Source organism: Mustela nivalis (genome assembly GCF_964662115.1).
Source record: "Mustela nivalis genome assembly, chromosome: 15".
NCBI lineage: Eukaryota > Metazoa > Chordata > Mammalia > Carnivora > Mustelidae > Mustela > Mustela nivalis.
In genome coordinates this window covers 37,304,223-37,323,583 of record NC_139034.1, presented here as the reverse complement: position 1 = coordinate 37,323,583, position 19,361 = coordinate 37,304,223, and the positions used below count along the sequence as shown (strand labels likewise).

The window sequence follows — 19,361 nt, the reverse complement described above, 5'->3', positions numbered from 1 at the left end:
GATATCTAAACTATTTAGATATTGTACAACAATCATCACAAATTTCAAAATATTTTAATTGCTTCCCCAAAACTCCATACCTATTAGCAATGAATATCCATTTCTTCCTGACCTTCCATATGCCCAGCCCCCAAGTCCTCAGAAACCACTAATCTCCTTTCTGTCTCTGTGGTTTTGCCTATTCTGGATATTTCATTTAAATGGAATCACATCGGGACACTTGGATGACTCAGTTGGTTAAACATCTATCTTTGGCTTAGGTCGTGATCCTGGGGTCCTGGGATTGAGCCCCATGTCAGACTCCCTGCTTAGCAGGGAGTCTGCTTGTCTGTCTTCCTCTGCCCCTCCCCACTGCTTGTGATCTCTTTCTCTCTTTCTCAAATAAATAAGTAAAATTAAAAAAAAAAATAAATGGACTCATACAATATGAGTCCTCTGTGTTTGGTTTCTTTCACTGAACATATTGCTTTCAGTCCATCCATGTCATAACATGTATCAGAACTTTATTTCTACTTATGGTCAAATAATATTCCATGTGTTGATTTTGGCATTTTTTCATCCATTTATCACCTAATGGGCATTTGTTTTTTTCCTACTTTTTGTTAGTTATGAATAATGCTTCTATGAACATTTGTGTACCAGTTTTTTCTAGATGTATGTTCCCAATTTTCTTGAGTATATACCCAAAAGTGATATTGCTGGGTCATATGGTAACTCTATGTTTAACTTTTTTGAAGAGCTTCAAATGGTTTTCCAAAGCAACTGTACCTTTTTTTTTTTTTTTTTTAATTTAAAAATTTGGGGGCTCTTGGGTGGCTCAGTGGGTTACAGCTTCTGCCTTTGGCTCAGGTCATGATCCCAGGGTCCAAGGATCAAGCCCCACATCGGGTTCTCTGCTCAGCAGGGAGCCTGCTTCCCTTCCTCTCTCTCTCTGCCAGCCTTTCTGCCTACTTGTGATCTCTGTCTGTCAAATTTAAAAAAAAAATCTTAAAAAAAAATTTTTTTTAATTTTAATTAAAAAATTTTCTTTGTTTTAGAGAGAGAAAGAGAGAACACAAACAGGGGGAGGGGCAGAGGGAGGAGAGAATCTCAAGCAGACTCCACACTGAGCCTGGACATAGGGCTTGATGTCACAACCCTGAGATTATGACCTGAGCCAGAATCGGGATTTGGATGCTTAACTGAGTCACCCAGGCATCCCTCAACTGCACCATTTTAGATTCCCACCAGCAGTTATGAGGACTTCATTTTTTCCATGTCCTTCCCAGCTCTTACTGTATTCAAGATTTTTTGTTGTTGCTATTTATTTCATTTTGTTCTTTTTTTTTTTTTAAAGATCTTATTTTTTTTTTAAGATTTTATTTATTTATTTGACAGAGAGAAATCACAAGTAGATGGAGAGGCAGGCAGAGAGAGAGAGAGGGAAGCAGGCTCCCTGCTGAGCAGAGAGCCCGATGCGGGACTCGATCCCAGGACCCTGAGATCATGACCTGAGCCGAAGGCAGCGGCTTAACCCACTGAGCCACCCAGGCGCCCTAAAGATCTTATTTTTAAGTAATCTTCACACCCAAAGTGGGGCTTGAACCCACAATCCTGAGATCAAAAGTCCCACATCCCACAGACCGAGCCAGCCAGCTGCCCTTCATTTTGTTTTTGATTCTAGCAGTCCATGTGGGTGTGAAATGTTTTTAATTTGCATTTCCTTTAATGACTACTGATGTTGAGCATCTTTTCTTGTGCTTGTTGGCACTTGTATAGCTTCTTTGGAAAGATGTCTATACACATCCTTTCTCTATTTTCAATTGGGTTGTTTGTATTTTTATTATTAAATTGTACAAGTTCTTTACATATAGTAGACACAAGAATCATATCAGGTATATAATTTGCCAATATTTTCTCCCTTTACATTGTCTTTTCATTTTATTGATGGCATCAGATGAGGCACAAAATTTAATTTTTATGAAAACCAATTTATCTATTTTTTCCTATTGTTTTCTCACTGATTTTTTTTTTTTTTTACAAAAGCCCTGGATGTCAAGCTTTTCTCACAGAATGTACTCTGAAAAATGTCAAATAAAGACAAGTCCTGATAATGGAGCTTTTAGGTGAGCCACGAGAGAAGCAAATCTCTGGAAATAGGGCTTTTAGGGATCTCCAAATCTATTATGTCTCATCCAGTGGCTGCCAAACTGCTATTTTTTACAGACCCTGTAGTTGTGAAGCTGTTGAATTTTAAGGCTCCCATAAAGCTAGATGAGAAGGATGGGATTGGGGCATGTCAAAATGTCACAGGGCTTATTGCTCTTACCAAGATTCATCTATTTCCCTTGAATGACCACTTCTTGGCCTTTAGTTAATTTCCATAGTTCTGATACATTTATTTTAAGAGTTTTTGCTAGAGCTTTCATTGCTTTTATGAAGGGGAAGATTTTGGGGGAAGATTATTACTACACCATTTGGAATATCTATCTACATCTAGAACTGAATTACCTAATACACGGAAAACTGGGACAAATCTCAAGAGAATTATATTCAATTTAAAAAATCTCAAAAGGTTACATACCATATGATTCCATTTATATGATATTTTTTAAATAAAACAAAACCAGAGATATGGTTTACAGACTAGGGTGGGCAAGGGTTAGGGCAGTAAGAAAGGAAAAGGCTGTGGTTATAAAAGAAGAGCAGTTACGAAAGTCCTAGATGACATCTTCTTCCAACAGAAGACTTTTTAGTCTACACTTAAAATCTGTTGTTCAATGTAGCCACCTTCATGAATGATCTTAGCCAGATCTGGAGAACTTGCGGCAGCTTCTCTATGAGCACTTGCTGCCTCACCTTGCACTCTCATGTTATGGAGAAGGTTTCTTTCCTTACTTCATGACCCAACTTCTGCTAGCTTCCAACATATCTGCAGCTTCCCCACCTCTCTCAGCCTTCCTAGGATTGAAGAGAGTTAGGGCCTTGCTCTGGATTAGCCTTTGCCTTAAGGGAATGTTGCGGCTGACTTGATCCTCTATCCAGACCACTCGAACTTTCTTCATCTCAGCAATAAGGCTGTTTCAGTTTCTTACCATTTGTGTATTACCTGGAGTAGCACTTTTAATTTTCTTCAAGAAGTTTTCCTTTGCATTCAAAACTTGGTGCAAAATGCCTAGTTTTTGGTCTGTTTTTGGGTCTTGACATGCCTTCCCCACTGCACTTAATGATAATGAGCTTCAGCTTTTCATTTAAAGGGAGAGACATGCAACTCTTCCTTTCACTTTAATACCTAGGGGACACCATAAGATTATTCAGTGGCCAAATTTCAATATTGCTGTTATCTCAGGGAATAGGGAATCCCAAAGAGAGGAAGAGAGAAGATCAGTGGAATAGTCGGAACACACAAAACATTTATTCATTAAGCCTGCCAACTTTTTTTTTTTTTTTTTTGAGAGAGAGAGAGCACATGGTAAGAGGGGCAGAAGGTGAGGGAGAGAGAGAATCTTATGCTGGCTCCACGCCCAGCATAGAGTCTGACATGGGGCTTGATTCCATGACCCTGAGATCATGACCTGAGCCAAAATCAAGAATTGGTGCTTCACTGATTGAGTGAAGTCAACTTATATGGGTATGGTTTGAGGTAACCCAGAATAATTACTATCATAATACAAAAGACCACTGATTACAGACCACCATAACAAATACAATCATAAAAATTTGGAATTATTGTGAGAACTACCAAAATGTGACACGGAAACACAAAGTGAGCAAATGCTGCTGGAAAAATGATACCAATAGACTGTCTCGATGCAGGAGGGCTAAGAGCTTTCAGTTTGTTAAAAAAGAAAAAAGAAAAGAAAAGAAAAGAAAACTAATAATATCTATGAAGTGCAATAAAAGAAAGCACAATAAATAAAGGTGTGTCTATATTACAAAACTATAATAATTATAACAGTATGTCACTGGCATAAATAGAGATGCATAGATCAACAGAACATAATACAGAGCTCAGAAATAAACTCCTGCATATAAGGTCAGTCAATATTTGACAAGGGACTCAAGAACAGCCAATGAGGGAAGAACAGTCCCCAACAAATGGTGCTGAGAAAACTGGACGACACATAGAGAAAAATGAACAGAACCCTTAGCTTACGGAGACCTTATTTGAAACACTTGGCTGTGCCTCACCTTTCTCCAAATGTTCTGAGTCTCCTAATAAGCAATTCAGTTGGCTGATTCCAGCTCCCCATCCTGTCTCTCCTCTCGAACACTCACAGAGGCAGCAGACAGTCAACATGGGAAAAGAAAGGATCTGAGTTCCTACAAAATCAAAAAATTGACCATATTAAAAGTTCTTGACATTTCAGAGACCTCAAGCATTAAATCACATGGTTATTTTAATTTTGACTCTGGCTGTAATTCCAAACTTTGTGATGAGAAATGTGTAGACTTTTTGATATAAATTTATTGCGTTTTAAAATAAAAAGTGACATAATCATATCTTTAAGTCTGAACCTTGATACTGTGCAAATTGATTCAAATTTGGATGGTTTTATTGCTTCTCAAAGTTATATTCAAATGGTATTCAGTGAGTACACAGAGGTACTATTTGAGACAGTATACTTTATCATTACCTTGACATATTTAATATCATAACTGTGAATTTTAATATAAGAAAACTTTGAAATTTATTAAGTTAGCTCAATGCTCTGATTTGAGATTACTGAGGTATATCTGAACTGAAATGGTCAAAATATAATACTAAAAATATAAGTAGTATAAATACCAAATATAACTATAAATATAAATATAAAAGCATAATGTAACACTAAGAAATAATACTGTGCATTTTATTTTTTAAAGATTATTTATTTATTTATTTATTCATGAGAGAGAGAGATTGAGAATTAGCAGGGGGCTGGGGGAGTGACAGAGGGAGAAGCAGATTCCCCACTGAGCAGGGAACCTGAGCCGAAGGCAGACATTGAACCAACTGGGCCACCTAGGCACCCCTAAAGTTCTTTACGTTTAAATAAGAAAAATGGGCTTTAGTATTCTGTGAGTCTAATTGACAAAGAAAATCAAGAATCACTTAGTGGTCAAGAATAATATACAGAAATTCAAACTATTTAAGGATTACTCTTAAAATAATTTTAGTAATACATTGTTAAGATCTAGGATAGTCACAGTCCTATTTTACAGTAACACCTCCAGTCTTGATTTTTCTTTAAACCCTGTTCAAAGCACTTTGATTGGTATTATGGGAGATATAAAGATGAAATAGACCCTATCCCTGCAAGAAGGAACCTGTAAAGTTTAACTCACAAAGCTTACCAGTGAATAGGTAAACTCTCAGCTCCAAGCCACTCCCTTTCTTTTAGCAGAAAACCTGGCATCCTAATTCAACGAAAGAATTAAGAAATTCATCTCTATCTCTGTGAGCCTCTCTCCCTCCAACTTTGAAAGGAGGGTCGTGGCTCCCGTTGCAGTATGACCCCGACCCTTGGGCTTTGGTCCATCTCCTCCTTTTCCTTGAGCTTCTGGGCCCAGGGTCCTCATTATTCTCTTAATGGATTTTTGCCTGAGCCTCATAAAGTGTTAAAGACTCAAAGCAACCAAAACCCAAGCTGAGGTATTCTCTCTTCCACTGGGAAGTGTCTCTTCCTTTCCATTGAGTAGGACACACCTGCCCTTCCGCTTCTTCCCATCTTACCACGTAAGGGAAGAGAGAGTCCTGTTGACATTTTGTTAGTTGTCCTGCTGGATAACTCACGTTCTGGATTTGGCTGATTGCTTCTTCATACTGGTTTTACTTCGTCCTTCTGGCCAGGCTCTCCTGTAAACTAGAAGTTTGTTCTAATGGCTTAACTAGATTTAGGCTGAATATTATTGGTAGAGGCACCTGGGTGGCTCAGTCATTAAGGGTCTGCCTTTGGTTCAGGTCATGATCCCAGGCTCCTGGGATCAAGCCTCGAGCCCCACATCATGCTCCCTGCTCCACGGGAAGCCTGCTTCTCCCTCTCCCACTGCCCCTGCTGTGTCCCCTCTCTCGCTGTGTCTCTCGCTGTCAAACAAATAAATAAAATCTTAGGGAAAATGTCAAGGGGAGATGGAGAGGAGAAGGGAGTTGGGGGAAATTGGAAGGGAGGTGAACCATGAGAGACTGTGGACTCTAAAAAATAATCTGAGGGTTTTGAATGGACAGGGGGTGGGAGGTTGGGGGAACCAGATGGTGGGTATTAGAGAGGGCACGGATTACATGGAGCACTGGGTGTGGCGCAAAAACAATGAATACTGTTACGCTGAAAAGAAATAAAAAATTAAAAAAAAAATCTTAGGGGGAAAAATTGTTGGCAACACAATTGTTATAAAAACATTAAGTTTTTTGTTGTCATTTTATAAGAAGGGGGCTGTGAGACTTTAACTCACCTGCACCCTTTCATGGCTGGGTGAACCCATATTTGGCAGATGGCTAATTAAAGCTTCATCTCACTTATTCTGATTCATTCTTTCTAGGCTCCTGCCCCCAAGCAAATCTTCAGATTGAAACTTCTTTGCCAAATACCACCCACGGACCTTCTAAGGGCCAAGTCCTTTCTGTGATGTGATCTGGTTGGCCATACCCTGAAAATGACACAGGGAAGAGGTGTTACTGAATTGATTACTGTGGTGGGAGACTGGGGTACAGTCCAGCAAGGGACCCTCTGAGGATCCATACCAAATGCATTTCAGAGATGTCTCTTTCTTAAAGCTGGGATCCTGCAACATACACCTACCAATTCCCAACCTCTGTTGCTTAAGGACTGCCCTGGGGGCATTAACTTCCCCTTGAATTCCTCCTGTGCTGTTGCAAGAGCATTGCCCAAGAGCATGATCTTTCAGAGAAACCTCTAGCCAGAAAAGCAAAGTAAAGTGGACTGTTAGCACGGTCTGGGAGTGTGTGCCATCGCTGCAGCTGAAATCGGAGGTTGTTGTGACGTGGGACACCACGTGCGTCTACTCGTGTCTCCAGATCTGATCTGACACCTAAGACTCTTAAACACATTGACAGCACTAACCCCTTGGTCAACCCTGACAGCCTCCGCTAATTGGCCTCTTCATTCTCCTCTTTTTCCTCTTAGTGAGAGCTGTTGGGGTGTGGGAAGAATGAGGGGGCTCAGCAGTGGGTTCCCAGAAAAAAAGGGAGTGGAAAGATCTCTGACACTATGAAGGTTTAATTTCTGCCTTGAGAAAAATCTTTATTTGGAATTACATGGAATTTAACTTTTGGGTGTGAATTATTGTGGAAGGAGGATTAGGGAGATTTGAAATGACCATCAAGATAATAAAGCCTGCATGGTGTTGTGAACTGTCTTCATCTGAATACAGGAAGCCTGGACATGTCTCTCTTAAAATATTTTAGTTTATTAGTCTATTTAGTAATAGAACACCGAGTTTTAGCTGGGCAAAGAGCTACCCCTCTAATGACTATTTCCCAGTCCACTTTGCAGCTGGATATAGTTGTAGGATTAAATTCTCCCCAATGGAAAAGTGGCACAATTATGTAAAAGTCCATTAAAAAAGGAATTTTTTGCACTTCTTCTCTTTCCCTTTTCTTGCAGGCTGGCAACATAGATATAATTCTGGTGAGTGTGCTTTTTGTCTATGGGGATGAGGATGACTCATTTGGAGTTGGGGGGAAAATGATGCAGGGACCTGGGCTCATGAAGAATCTTACTGGGCAGACCCTCCCCGCCAGCCTGTGACTGCTCACTTCTGGACTCAGTGGAGAGAAACAAGTTTCTACCCTTTATCTTAGGGCCTCTTTGGTACAGAAGTTTGGCTTAGACATGAACACAATATTCAAGCAAGAATCTTGGGAAATAGCCTATAGTCCTTCCTTTCTCATGTATCTACAGCTCTCTCATCACCAAACATACAATTATAGGTCCAGCTCAATCTCTTCAACCTCTCATGTCCTCTCCTACCTCACTCACTAAGCCCACAACTACCGTACCTGCCGAGGACTGCATCCTCTCACTGGACTACAACAACGTCCTTTAACCATTCTTGCCCCTCAATCTTGGGCGTCAATACATTCAGAAGCTGAATCTCGAGAAAACAAATTCAATTGCGTCAAGTCCCTACTTAAACATTCTCAGTGAATTCACACTATATGCAAAAATAGTCAATTCCCTGGCACGGAATATAAAGTTTCCAAGATCTGATGTTAACCACCATTGCCAGCTTGTTCCCATTCCAAACCTCCCCTCCTATCCTAAGATCTGGTCAAAACAAAATACATTCCATAACTTGAACACTCCCATCATTGGAACTCTTACTGTCTCTGTGGGAACTATGACTCTTTATTGAAGTTATTTCCTTAACGGTCTTCCTCAACATTCCCATCCTCCAACTTTATTGATTACAAGTGGCTACCCAGAGTCCCAGGTCCTCCAGGAATTATTAGCCAGAGATATCAGAAAATATTGCCTTTTTCCACTGGGGCTTTCAACCTGGTAGGATGTCGGTCTTGGATGTCCTGGTAATCATTTTGTCTGCCATGTCATAAAATCTAGCCCAACTGATGGTATAGTAGAGATTGCTATTTATACAATATTTTTCCATAGCATTCTACAAGAAGGAATCTGTAAAGTTAAAGTTTATACTTGTTGACCCAGAGCAAAGACTACCTCTCCCAGGCACTCTTGCAGTAGGTGTGGCTACGTGGTTAAGACCTGGCTAGTGTCAGGACACCTGGCTAGTGCGTGGACAAGATGTACACACTTTCCCTTATAGGGAAAGGTCTTGTCCTCTTCTTACCCTCTTCCTTATAGCTTCTTCCCCTTCCTTCTTTATATAGTCATGAACATAAGTGTGAACCAGCTTGGACTGTGTGGACCAGAACCCTCTAGGATTAGCAGAATGGGAAACCAGAAAGCCTGTTCTCAGGTGACTTTCTAGATGAGGGGAGACATAGCAGATTGTGGATTTATCTGATAATCTTCTATCTTATTAAAACAACTATAGGGTCTCCACATCCATACAAGCACACAGAGATCATAATGTATAAGATGAGAGGAAAACATCAATCCCTGACATCTTCTCTACACAAAGAAAGCCATAAGGACTTGGAGACTCTGACCAGACCGTGCCTTGAAGTGAGAGCCATCACTATTTGTTAGTTACCCCAGAATTAAGGAATAGTTTTCTCTCCCCACTCCAAATATTCCTAATATATGGTGGTTTCAAGCAGCTGTAATTGCTTTGGAGGTGAGACTCTAAAGTTTGATTCCATTGGAGAGATGACTGTCCAGAGTAGGAATGGTTACTAAGAAAATACACTTCAAATGGGGGAAACGGTACACAACAATGTCTGTCCCTTACTCTCCCTGTGTCTTAGACCATGGTTAGTCCATAAGGTTAAAGAAGCAAGGAACTGCAGCTAGATATGAGTGACATAGTGGCCCCAAGTCAGGGAAAGGGCACGAAAACTATTGCCTCTCTGGTTTTCTAAGACTTGGCAGCTTCTATGAACACTGTTTTTAATTCCTTCATGAAATTAAAAACAAAACAACAAAAACTGGTTTGCACATATTTAACCATCTTGATGGTTCTAAAAATAGCTTATCAATTCTCTTGGGATTGCTAGTCACATTTTCTAAGAATAATTTTCCCTACTACTTTCTTGCTTTATCATATTTGTTATAATGAATATTCTCTTAAAGTTAATTGTAATGATACGGTGTTTAAGTTAAGATGCAGGTGAGATCTGAAGAGAGGACAGAGGCAAAGTAAAACACCTAAGAAGCACGTGACATAAAATGATCCCAATAGTTCAAATGTAAGCAGACTAGGGATGTCTACATTCTGGCTACACGGTTTAGGATTTCAAGGACAAACTTTCTTTAAAAAAAAAAGAAAGTGGACTTTCTTAGTGGACTGATACAGAGCTGCAAAATTTATACTTCCAACTTACAAATATTCAAACAAATTCAATTAAATGATTTTAGTTTACAACTCATTTGTCATGTTTTATATATTTTCCTTATGTCAGCACGAATTGACAAAAATGACATCAGGCAAAGCACTGGTTCCTAGTTTAATGAGCAGTGAGTAGCAAATTGATTATATTTTAAATAGACTCCTTATGGTTAAATGTCCTTTTCCAACCACCTGTTAACCTGGTCATTATGAAATAAAGAACTCTGGCTACTTAAGTGTATGGCTAATAAGCAGCTGATATGTTGCCAGTTTGAAACATCTGGAACCTATACTTTGCTTTGAATTCTCATTATACAGTCTTCCTAGAGAGTAGTCATATACATAACATATATGCATAACTCTTCAAGTCAAAGCTTTCAAATAGATTAACTCATTTGGTTAATTTATTTTGATTCAGAAATCAAATTTAGTTACTTAACTACTCATGTTAACTATTAAATGGAGAAGTTTAAACAGCAGAAATGTCAACTCTGTCTCAGTTCTGAGGTACCCCTTCATAGTTAATCCCTTTTAGATGGTAAATGTATATTATTTCGTTAGCTCTATTTTAGGAAAGATGTAATAATGCTCTTCTCCCTCTAACAAATATTTGAGCAATATGCCTTGTGAGAAAAAGGTGAATTTCTTTTTGTAGAAGTGTTCTTGGGACTCTGTCACAAGTGTTCTTTTCCTGGGTGTGTGGAATATCTTGTAATTATAAAAACATGAATATATACATTTTTCTGGGGAATGAGTCAATAGCTTTCCTCAGATTCTCGATAAGATCCAGGTACAAAACAGAAGAAAACATTGTACCTACAGAAGAAGTCAACTATAATTTAAATTTAATCCTAAACCCAAATTAAACAAGGTATTTGCTAACTTAGTCTTTTATCCTTCCAAAAATGCCAACAACGCTTACCATTTGAATTGTGTAAGTATTTAAAATAATTTGGGTTTGCTGAGCTTTTCAGACTACTGGCATAAAGATACAAAAAAGAAAATTAAGATCCTTCTAAATTCTACACAGAATAGCCTTACAAACAATATTATACTGAGCATTTGCTAAAAGGTGTGCCAATTAATTGTAAAACTGAGACAAAATTGCTTTCCTGTCAAGAAGGGATTTCAACACTGCTGGTTGTGTCACTCACTGCACAAGCAAAGGTTTTATACACTTAGCAGAAATGCTAATTAAAAGGTCAGAAGGCCTGGGTTCCAGTGCCATTTTTATTTGTAACTAACCATATACAAATCACTTATCTATAAAATAATGGTTAACATCTATCCCCTAATTCACAAATATATCATGAAACCAAAGTCTTCCCCCAGAACTTTTTTTTTAAAATATTTTATTTATTTATTTGACAGACAGAGATCATAGATAGGCAGAGAGACAGACATAGAGAGAAGGGGGAAGCAGGCTCCCTGCTGAGCAGAGAGCCTGACGTGGGGGCTTGATCCCAGGACCCTGAGGTCATGACTTGAGTGAAAGCAGAGGCTTAACCCACTGAGCCACCCAGGGGCCCCCCAGAACTTCTTTTTAAACCATGACATTACTGTTAATTAGCTTATACCTAACTAAAGGATAAAAATGACAAATTATAGGGGCACTTAGGTGGCTCAGTGGGTTAAAGCCTCTGCCTTCGGCTCAGGTCATGATCCCAGGGTCCTGGGATCGAGCCCCGCATCGGGCTCTCTGCTCAGTGGAGAGCCTGCTTCTTCCTCTCTCTCTCTCTGCCTACTTGTGATCTGTATGTCAAAAAAAAAAAAAAAAAAAAAAAGACAAATTGTAGAATTTGTCTTTTATCAATCAGTTGCAGACTTCAATTCTGCAAATGGATAATCTGGTTGAGATCAGCACTATGCTATTTCGACCTTACAAAACCAAAAGCTATCACTAAGTTAAGACCAGTGCTTTTAACATCCCTGATATCAAATGGAACGAAAGTTAGCCTTAGGCCACTAAAGAATATTTGCTTTGAGGGAACACATTTTTTTTTTTTTTTGAGGGTACACTTTCTTAAGAACACATTACTAGAGCAAGAGTCTTATTTCACTAGAAATAGCGTCAAACAGGAATGTTCTATGGACTCTTCTGATGCCCAATCAAAATGGCCAAGAAAACATTTGTGTGCCTGGTTTTTTATTTTTTGTTTTTGTTTTGCTTTTTTAATCCTTTTCTCTCTCCCTCTTTTTTATTCAGAATTCGGGTCCCTACCCAGGCATACTCCTCGGTACTCTGATGCGGTGTAAGAAATGTTAGCATTCGGTCACTACAGAATAAACATATAAGAGGAATTAACATATTGAAAAAAGAGGCAAAAGGAGGATTCTAAGTCTGTATAGAAAAATTTATAGACTATAGGCGTCTGTGTATGTACACCATCTATCATGGATATGTGTTGTGACAGTCATATGTATTAACAGACCCTCAAAAGGTAAGCACTTCTATCTCTCTGTATTTAAAAGTATCAATTTTGTGTGATTTAGTTTATAGTTCTGGACTTACCCTTATTTTATGGTGACACAAAAACAAACAAAAAGACAAAAAACAAAGGCTGGAGCATGGTTCACAGAGAAATACAGAACAGATACAAATACCCTAATAAAATAACCATGTACACCATTGCTAGGGAAACATTTTAGATGAAATATACTTTCACTATCGGCCCCAAATGCCATCACCCACTTACGTTCTTTAACTGTCAACTTTTAATAGAAAAATAACTTTGTGATGATAATCATATACAGTGACTTACAAAACTTGACAGAACATTTCGATGCTACACAAAACAGTTCCATACACAGCTTTGTTTTAAAGTTCTCTGCGGGCACTTGATCTCATGGTTGATAGATGCAGTAGCTACTGATCTCCATAAAACACCCTTTTAGCTTAAATGTATTTTCAAAACCAGTATTACTTCACAAAAACAGTAAAGAATAAATCACTTCCTGCTGAAGAATCCTCTAAGATGAACACCAAAACTATACAGCCAAGATATTTTAGGAAAGCATATAAACTTTTTAAAACTACGCATGACGAACAGATAAAAATTTACATTACTCAATCATATGTCCAGTGAAAAAAAGGATTGTTTATTTGATTGAATGAAGCATGTATCAGATATAGATGAAATATATGATCTTACAAAGCAAGTTACCTCTTTTTTGGTTTAGAAGGGTGTTTAAATAATTGGTTATTCTACTAGATTGGATGTTTTTTAAAATAGAAAAATGGTCATTTAGCAACCGTACATTATATTCCAAAATTAAAAGTGAAATTTCTTTGAAAGCAGTGGAATCCTGATTTTTTTTTTTTTTTTTTTACTTTGTGAGTTCTTAAGACCATTCTGCACATTATCAAAATGAAATCCCATTTTATAACATATATCCAAATTTTTTTCTTTGCAGAAGGGGAGAAAACCAAACCAAATTTAACTATACTAACTTATAATACTAAAAACTGGCTAGTTCAAAATTTAGGAAATCTACTACTTTCATTATTCTGAAGGAAAATATAAACCTTCAAAGCCCTACCAACAACTTCTAGTCCAATGTTCTACTTTTCAAAATTAAAAAGTTAAATTCGTGGCACTAAATAGAATTAAAAAGTTAACAGAAGGCTAAAGTAGAAAATCAAAATATAAAGGGCACAACTAACCAAAACAATCCACTGGTGCAACAAATATTTGAACAATGAAAAAACCACCAAGCATTCTAATCAATTAGAATAGTTCATATTTGCATATTTTAATCTCAACTTTTAGCACAGTAAATTATCATATAGGTTGATTTCATGGACTGTTTAAATTCTGTAACATTACATTAGTAATTCAAACATGACCCTTTCTAAATCAAATCTGCAGTCCTATTCAAGATTTTTCTTTTCAAGAAATCTTTTTAAGATACATTCCATAGTAGTAGAAACATTTTAGTGCTTCAAAATATTTACAAAGAACCCTGCTGATCCTGTGCATTTCGCTGAGGTGCTACCTGCACCCAGACTTCATCATCAGAAAAAGAACTTGAACTTCCTGACTCTGAGTCCAGTTCACTGAATCCATCTAAGTCCCATTCAGTGCTAGACTCACTTCGAGCATCATCTTCCTCAGTGATGAAACTCTGTCCAGGTTCGAGGCAGGAAGGATAAACACGCGCACAGAGGCAAATAAAGCCAGAGTCAAACTGCAAAAGGCCTAACATGGTACCTATATTAATCCATTGGTCTTCCCTAGTATCATATTCATAAACAGTCACCCGGTTTTTTTTCCACTGAGGGGTGGTGGAAGTGATGAGAAGCAACTTCTGGCCATGATTGACAATCTGATAGTTGTGGGTCTCTGAGTCCAAGGGAATATTACTAATCCGCCTCCATTCTCCCCTGGCTGGGTTATAGACCTTCATGACTGGGATGTCACAGATGCAGTAGATCTCATCATTGAAGACACAGGCTTCCTGAAAGTCACTACGTTTAAGAGAAGCACAGTTCAGCCACGTATTGTGGCTAGGATCGTAGTAGAGCATGCGCTTACTGTTCACAGCATAAAGATAGTTCTGAACCACTATTAGTTCAAAGGAATAGAAGGAATGGGGTACAGGAGCCACCAGCGCCCACTGGTTTCTCTGGACACTGTAGCATTCCACTTCCTTCAGTTTGACTCCAGTAATTGGGTCTCGCCCACCCAAGATGTAGATGTAGCCATTGAGGTAGGCCACATCCATGCCCTCCCGGCACAGCAGGCGGTCGGCAAGCTGCTGCCAGCTATTCTGGGCTGGCTTGTACACCCAGAGGTCCTTCCTGGGCTGAGCGGCCAGGTAGATGTCATGGTCTGGAGAGACACAGACAGCTGAGGAGGTGATAGTCTTAGTGTGAGCCAAGCTGGTTAAAGGAGATGGCATTGTGTAAATGTCCCCTGAGTATGGGTCATAGCAGAGAAAGGGATCTCTAGGATGTCCAAAGAAGACCACCATCTCCTTGGCACACATACCCAGTCTCTGGGGGGGATTTTCTGCTGTGGGTACAACAGAGCTGTTGCTGTTATCTGGCTTCGGGACCAGAGACTTGCACAACTTGTCACCATAGCGCATCTGCAGGGCCCCTTCAATAAGGTCTAGACAGTACTTCTTCACTATGGGCTTGGTCAGCAGCCCTTCCAAGTAATCCTGATCTTCATCTCTGAAGTGTGTCCAGCGGACACACTTGAAGACCTCCACAGCGCTGGGGCCCCGCTCCTTGGGAGCCGCCTCCAACCACTGCACCGCCACATGACACACAGTCCGCTCACTCTCGATGTCCAGACTATCCAGACGCAGGACAGCCAGCAGCTGGGCCAAGCTCAGATCTGCCAGACTCTCCTCCCTTACTGAACCCATCCGGCTGAGTTGTTTAAAATTGTGGGCTATAAAGGACTGGGCCTGGGATCGCAGCTTGTGATGGTCGAAGGCGTCGGCAAACTTGAGGATAGCAGTGCAGTTGGCCAGGTCAAGGCGGCGGGCTAGGAAGGAGGCACAGGCTTCCCGCACATATTCGAGCTGCAACATGTCAGAGGCCGCATAAAGACGTTGCACGTTGGCCTCACTCAGCGACACGCGACCCGTGTAGCAGTAGTCGACCAGCACCTCGAAGGACTCGGCATCCACATCATGCATGGTCACGTTTGCCTGGTGGCTCTCGTACATGCCGCCGGTGAACATGCTCTTGAAGTAGGGACACGCGGCAGCCAGCACGTTACGGTTGCAGGAAAAAAGGCGGCCGGTGCCAGGCCCGCTGCCAGGCGTCACCACCTCGATGGTCACATCGCATAACAGCCGCGCGTCGTAGAAGGACTTCAGCTGTGCCAGGAGGGCTGCAGAATGAGCCGTGTCCTTCAGCTCCTCCGGGCCCGTGAAAAAAGCCGAAACAGAAGGCTTGGAAATTCTCTTGGGTCGCCTCCCGCCGCGGGGACTGGCCAGGCGGCGAGAGCGCGGAGCTTCTTCCCGGGACTGCATGGTGGCGATGGCGGCGGGGTACGAGGGCGAGAATGGGTGCAAGGACCGGGCTCTGGCTCCTCCTCGCCTTCTTTTCGAAGGCGCTTGATCGCGGCGTCCCTGAATAGACTGCAGGGGCCGCACTTACTCAACTCAGCCCTGAGCCGCGGTGCCGCCTCCCTTTATCGCGTAGACAGTGCCTGACTCACCCTCTTCCAGTTCCGCGCCCTTTCTCCGCCTCAGTTCGTTTACAGGACCCGCTGGACGGAACCAAGAAAGCCGCCACTGCCGCGCTGGCAATACCGGTAGGCGTCCAAGAGAACTACAGCTCCCAGGCTGCCTTTCGCGCCTCGAGGCATGCCGGGGCCCTCCAGACTCAAGGGGATAAGCGGACGGACAGAAGCCGCTGTGCATCTTGGGAGTAGTAGTTTGAGTAATATCGCGAGGTTTCTTGGGGCGAACTGCTTGGCTAACAGAATTTGAAAGCGTTAATTCTCCTGGATTTGTTGGTTTGTAGGATTGGCTTTGAAGTTCCAGGGCAAAATCTCCGTTTTAGTATTCGTTAATTGTGTGGCATCCCTCTGAGAACTTTTCTCTCAGTGAAGTGGGGATAATAATTTTCATGGGATTGTGTGAGAGTGGAATGAGATAAATTGGAGAGGACAGAGGGCGCTTCAATAAATACTTGTTGATTAGAATAATTACATGCTTACACCATGCCTAGAATAGGAAGATTCGATCTTTGTTAGCATATTTTTGGGGGGGGGGTGTTAAAAAAAACGAGATACCCAGATCATGTGAAACCATGAGCAAGTTCTGCAAGAAAACTTTGTTTATAATGTTGCTTCTTTTGAAGGGTTCTGAAGGTTATTACAGTATTTTCAATACTAAACGATATCCGTAGGTTCATTAGGAAGTCTTAGACAAAGATGAGGTCCCAGAGAACACCATTTATAGGTGGCCTCAAAAAAGCAGATAAGGCATATTAAACAGGTGGGTCTCAACATCTCATCTTCCTCTGGGGAGCAAGATTATTTTCATAAACTCTTAATATGAGTGATTTTTGAGTCGTCTAAGACTTCTCATTTGACTTCCTTTCCGCAAATCAGTCAAAGATTATAGTTGTCTTTATCAAGGAGTTTAAACGGGAGTTTTAAAATATTTAAACACAAGGCCTTGTACAAAAGCACAAGATCCTGAAAGCTCTATATTCATGCATGCCGTAATATTTTGAATTGATATAGTTCAATCTGTGCTTTACAAACGTGTTTATGTATGTATTGATCAGTATTCTTAAATGGTCAAAATCAAGTGCTTAGAGACTGGGTTTTGGGTCATCTTTTTTTAAAAGGAAACTTTTTTTTAAGATTTATTTATTTTTTCGACAGAGATTACAAGTAGGCAGAGAGGCAGGCGGGGGGCGGGGGGCAGGCTCCCCGCTGAGCAGAGCGCCCAATGTGGGGCTCCATCCGAGGACCCTGAGATCATGACTTGAGCTGAAGTCAGAGGCTTAACCCGCTGAGCCACCCAGGCACCCTGGGGAGCTTTTACCTTAAAAAGCAGTTTCTCTTGCCACTAGTTTGTCACTCGTTACCGTAACTTAACAAAATCTTGGTATTACATTGATAGGTGGATAACACATGGCAGGAGAATAACTCAAATTGTTTTGCTCTTTTGTCCTATTAGCTGGAGATCTTCTATTAGAAATAGATCGTGGGCTCCAGTACCTCCTCTGTAGGGCTGTTGGGTATATCCCTTAGATACACTTGAGAGAATTAGGTCATTAGTAACATTGATTGCTTTCTCACCTGCACTAGAAGAGCTGGGGAAAAAGCAATTACAATTTTTTCATACTGGTAAAATATACAGTAGTTACCATTTTAATTCTTTAAGAGTACATTTCTCTGGCATTAACTACATTCACATTGTTTTGCAAACATCACCACCACCCATCTCCAGAGCTCTTTTCATCTTGCAGAACTGAAGCTTTGTACCCATTTACAGTAACTCTCCTTTCCCCCTTCCCCCAACCCCCTAGTAATAATCACCATTCTATGTTGTCTCCGAATTTGACTACCTTAAGTACTGCATATCAATTCAGCAACTGATTTTTAACTTCCTTATATCTGCCCTTTGTTAGTTGGTTTAGATTATCTTTTTACACAATCCAAAGTATTTAGCAGGACAGTAAACAACATGTGTTGGAGAGGATGTGGAGAAAGGGGAACCCTCTTACACTGTTTGTGGGGATGCAAGTTGGTGCAGGCACTTTGGAAAACAGTGTGGAGATTCCTCAAGAAATTAAAAATAGAGCTTCCCTATGACCCTGCAATTACACTACTGGGTATTTACCCTGAAGATACAGATGTAGTGAAAAAAAGGGCCATCTGTACCCCAATGTTCATAGCAGCAATGGCCACAGTTGCCAAACTGTTGAAAGAACCAAGATGCCATTCAACAGCTGAATGGATAAGGAAGATGTGGTTCATATACACTATGGAGTATTATGCCTCCATGAGAAAGGATGAATAGTCAACTTTTCTATCAACATGGATGGGACTGGAAGAGATTATGCTGAGTGAAATAAGTCAAGCAGAGTCAATTATTATATGGTTTCACTTATTTGTAGAGCATAAGAAATAACACAGAGGACATGGGGAGAGGGAGAGGAGAAGGGACTTGATGGGAAATTGGAGGGGGAGATGAACCATGAGAGGGGTCTGGGAGGGGCGGGGGTAGGAGGTTGGCTGAGTATGGAGGGCACGTATTGCATGGAGCAGTGGGTGTGGTGCATAAACAATGAATTCTGGTACACTGAAAAGAAATTAAAAAAATTAAAAATTGGGGTGCCTGGGTGGCTCAGTGGGTTCGGCTCGGGTCATGATCCCAGGGTTCTGGGATCGAGCCCCACATTGGGCTCTTTGCTCAGCAGTGAGTCTGCTTCCTCCTCTCTCTCTGCCTGCCTCTCTGCCTACTTGTGATCTCTGTCTGTCAAATAAATAAATAAAGTCTTTAAAAAAAAGAAAAAAGAAAAACCGAAGTATTTAGCAGGCACAGTGCCCTAAGGTCCGAAGGAGTGCTGCCACCAAACTTTGTGACGCTGCAAACGTTTAATACCTTCACTGACTGATAAGGTAGCTGGACGCCACAGGCAGCTTTTTAGTACTTCAGATGGGGCTAGTGCAACTGAGGAATTGAATTTAACATTTTAGAAACCCAGCATTGGCATCACTGCAATTCAATGGGAAGAGTATTTGTTCAACAAATAATGTTGAACAATCAGTTCACAATGTTAAAAAAAAAAAAAAAAAAAAAAAGAACTTTGGCCCTGAGCTTATACCACACACAGAAAATTTTAAATGGATCTTAATATTAAACAGAGACATGAAAACTCTGACACCTCTAAAAGAAAATATAGAAGGCTGTCTCTGACTCTGAAGTAGGCA

General features: G+C 40.5%; 1 protein-coding gene across 1 annotated transcript; it reads right to left on the bottom strand.

Annotated features, from left to right (window-relative positions):
* Nucleotides 1-12,642: 12,642 nt before the first annotated feature.
* On the bottom strand, nucleotides 12,643-16,283 carry KBTBD7 (kelch repeat and BTB domain containing 7). Its single transcript, XM_082701367.1, has one exon. It carries the CDS (start codon nucleotides 15,934-15,936, stop codon nucleotides 13,897-13,899), a length of 2,040 nt encoding a protein of 679 aa, XP_082557493.1. The 5' UTR covers nucleotides 15,937-16,283; the 3' UTR covers nucleotides 12,643-13,896.
* Between the last annotated feature and the right edge of the window lie 3,078 nt (nucleotides 16,284-19,361).